Source organism: Nuphar pumila, chromosome 5, assembly GCF_984573655.1.
Source record: "Nuphar pumila chromosome 5, dmNupPumi1.hap1.1, whole genome shotgun sequence".
NCBI lineage: Eukaryota > Viridiplantae > Streptophyta > Magnoliopsida > Nymphaeales > Nymphaeaceae > Nuphar > Nuphar pumila.
In genome coordinates, this window is record NC_143253.1 from 15,889,348 (window position 1) to 15,892,460 (window position 3,113).

Consider the following 3,113-nt stretch of genomic DNA (forward strand, 5'->3'; position numbering starts at 1 on the left):
TATCATAAAACACATCCATGGCTGGCTTCGATCTTAACCCGTGCCCGCATTCAGGTGCTGTGGGCCCCACGCAATGCTTCCTGATGTAAATGGGTCGGACTCGATTCAATTCTGAGCATTACCAAGTCCAACCTAATTGGAGTCGAAGTCAGTCAGATGGGGATCAGTTGGAATCAAATCCGGATCCGTTTATCTTAAAAACCTGACACTTACGGATTTGGATGCAAAACTTGATACCGAGTTTGGATTCAATTATGGATCGAATCTGACCTGAACTACCGAATCGGATTCTAATCGTGTCTGATATCCGACATGAATCCGAACCGTTTAGGCCCCTTGATTCGGTTGACCTATTTTTTATGATACAGCTTTATGACAATGCTGATGATTGGATACTATCACATCTTTTTATCTTTTGTCCGAGAAGTTAATTATGTTGCAATAAAATACAAAATAGCAAGTATGCAACACAAGCACCTTACACCACTGCAAAATCTAAAACAAAAAGCCTAAGTCCAAGAAACCAACGAAACGCCTCATTTCCCTTAATTTGTTATTCATTCCCTACCCCAAAGTTTTACATGCGGATATGCCTGTACGTAGGTCATCAATGATGAGGTGGTGGTGAAAATGGGGATGAGGCGCGTCGGTGTGGGGACTGAAGACACTGGGTGGGGGCAAAGGCGAGGGGCCCAGCAGCATAGAGGGCGGTGGAGGGTTTTCCAGCAAGGAGCAGCCTGAACCTGAGAGGGGCACCAGTGAGGCCGCCGTTGAAGTTGGTAGGGGTGCTGCAGTTCTTGAGGGAGGATGAGGAGAGGCCGAGCTTGCACTTGTGGACGGCGTAGTTGGTGACCTTGGACTTGGAGGCCTCCATGTAGAAGTACCCATTCTTGTCCGTCGTCGCGTACACTACCTTGGGCACCCTCGTGTTGTTGCACTCCAACTTCACCGTTGCACCTGAAATTAAGCACATCCCATTATTGGTTTCTCAATTTGTCAGCCATTTATAACTGCTGATAGGGTTGGGGTTAATTAGTTCATCTCTCTCTCTTTCTCTCCACTGGAAAATTGTTGTTGGATCAATTTTCGAATCACACAGTTTCACATTCGTCATCATGATATAAAACACGAAATAAATAATGAAATACAACAGTGTAAATAGCATGATTAACAGATGACAGAAACAACAACAGGGTGCAGGCATGTCAGTTTCCGCAACAGACCAAAATTCAGACAACAGCATATAAACAAACATATGCACAGAACATAAAGAAAACAACAGAAACATGTTTAGTTTATGTAATAGGCTAAGGCGTACGAAAGTACTCCCCTTAGAGAAGATTTGCCCCCACATACTGTGCAGATCAGGGTCCGGCGTCCTTCCCCAGGATACAATAGCCACGACGAACCGAACGGTGCACTCCGGCGGATCGTCCTTCGAAAACAACCTCTTCGAACCACAGTTGCAGAACAACCCCTTTCGGGATAACTCACAGGAAAGAGAGAGAGAGAGTAAAAAGGGAGATGGGAAATCACATAACTCTACTTCAGAAATTCGCCTGTCTCAGCCTCTCCGTAACCCCACCCCTGACCACGCTTTTATAACCCACGAACGGTTATGAAACGTGGAAGGAGCCCGTTACGGAATCCGAGGGGACGTGATCCGTTAATAGTCTTCGAAAGTTCCATAACGGACACGGAATCTGAGGAGTCGTGACCTGTTATCCATTCCCATAACCCGATACCGAATCCAAATCAAAAGAAACTTTGGGTAAAAAGGTATTTTGTCTTGATTGGATATGGCCTTAAAGGGCCAATTACCCGAACCCGAACCGGCTCGGCACAGCGGGCGAGCGCGCGCGCGTGTGTGTGGTGGTCATCCCACTCTCTTGTTCTCAAGAACAAGTGTATGAGTTCTCAAGTGGCTTATAAAGCCCACAGAAAACTCAAGCACGAGCAATGTGGGACTATTCCACCTCATCAAGACCACCTCTTTCAAAACAGCCCAGTTTCTCCTTTGAATTCTCTCTACCTTCCTTCTTACACCTAACATCTTTGTCACCCGTTTATAATTGCTGTTTTTTTAGAGAGACATAGGGCTGGGGTTAGATTTAGGATTAGGATTAGTTCATCTCTCTCTCTCTATATATATATATACTGGTTTCATTGTCAACCATTTAACTACTTTGAGTTATAGTCAGGATTTGTTCCTCTCTCTCTCTCTCTACACCGGTTTCATTGTCAGCCATTTATAATTTTTACCAGGGTTAGGGTTAAGATTAGTTCGTCTCTCACTCTCTCCACACTGGTTTCATTGTCAGCCATTTAACTACTTTTAGTTATGGTCTAGGATTTGTTCCTCTCTCTCTCTCTCTCTCTCTCTACACCGGTTTCATTGTCAGCCATTTATAATTTCTACCAGGGTTAGGGTAAAGATTAATTTATCGCTCTCTCTCTCTCTCTCAGAATAAAAGGAACCAATCGCAGTTTTCAGTAGAGAGTAAACGAAAACACTATGAATACTGACTATTTAGAATATAGTAGTCTCAAAGCAAAAAAGATAGCTATTGAGAATGTACGAACCGGGTAAAGGAGTGGCACCAAGCAGAGTATCCACATCCTTATACGCGCATGATTTGCAGTAAACGACTCCCTCCACAACCACACGGCTACGAAGCGGCAATGGCTTGCCCGCACTAACCCCTGAACCAAACAACACCACCATCACCACCTGAATCAAAACCAAACCCTTCACCAAAAACGGACTTGAAGAAGCCATTTTCTTCCCCAATGGTAGAGGAACCAAAACCCTAGTTGGTATAGGACTGTTGGTAGTGAAGAGCGGGCATTTATAAGGGTCTAAGGGCAGGATTCCCGGCGGGTTTGGCTCAACGAGAGAGGCCTTGATTACAGAGAGAGAGAGAGAGAGAGAGAGAGAGAGAGAGAGAGAGAGAGAGAGAGAGTAGTTTAATTTGGGATGATGGGGTTTACATTTCTTTGTTTGTTTTTCTGGAAATATGAGAACTAGTGTATGAACCGCGATTTTTATAGATTTTTTTTTTCTCTTGAATCTAGCAATATGGGTGTCATCTTGGTTTTGTAAGAAACCACTC

General features: G+C 44.3%; 1 protein-coding gene across 1 annotated transcript; it reads right to left on the reverse strand.

Moving 5' to 3' along the window:
• Window positions 1–607: 607 nt before the first annotated feature.
• On the reverse strand, window positions 608–2,779 carry LOC149836921 (non-classical arabinogalactan protein 31-like). The gene is made up of 2 exons (XM_090007933.1): window positions 2,584–2,779; window positions 608–957 (listed from the first exon to the last, which is right to left on the reverse strand). Exons 1-2 carry the CDS (start codon window positions 2,777–2,779, stop codon window positions 608–610), a joined length of 546 nt encoding a protein of 181 aa, XP_089864059.1.
• Window positions 2,780–3,113: the final 334 nt, after the last annotated feature.

Excerpts from the sequence above, each read along its gene's own strand:
- LOC149836921 (XM_090007933.1), bottom strand. The coding sequence starts at position 2,779 with ATGGCTTCTTCAAGTCCGTTTTTGGTGAAGGGTTTGGTTTTGATTCAG. Across the intron at positions 958-2,583 it reads TGGTGCCACTCCTTTACCCG|GTGCAACGGTGAAGTTGGAG; the intron begins GTTCGTACATTC and ends GCTTAATTTCAG.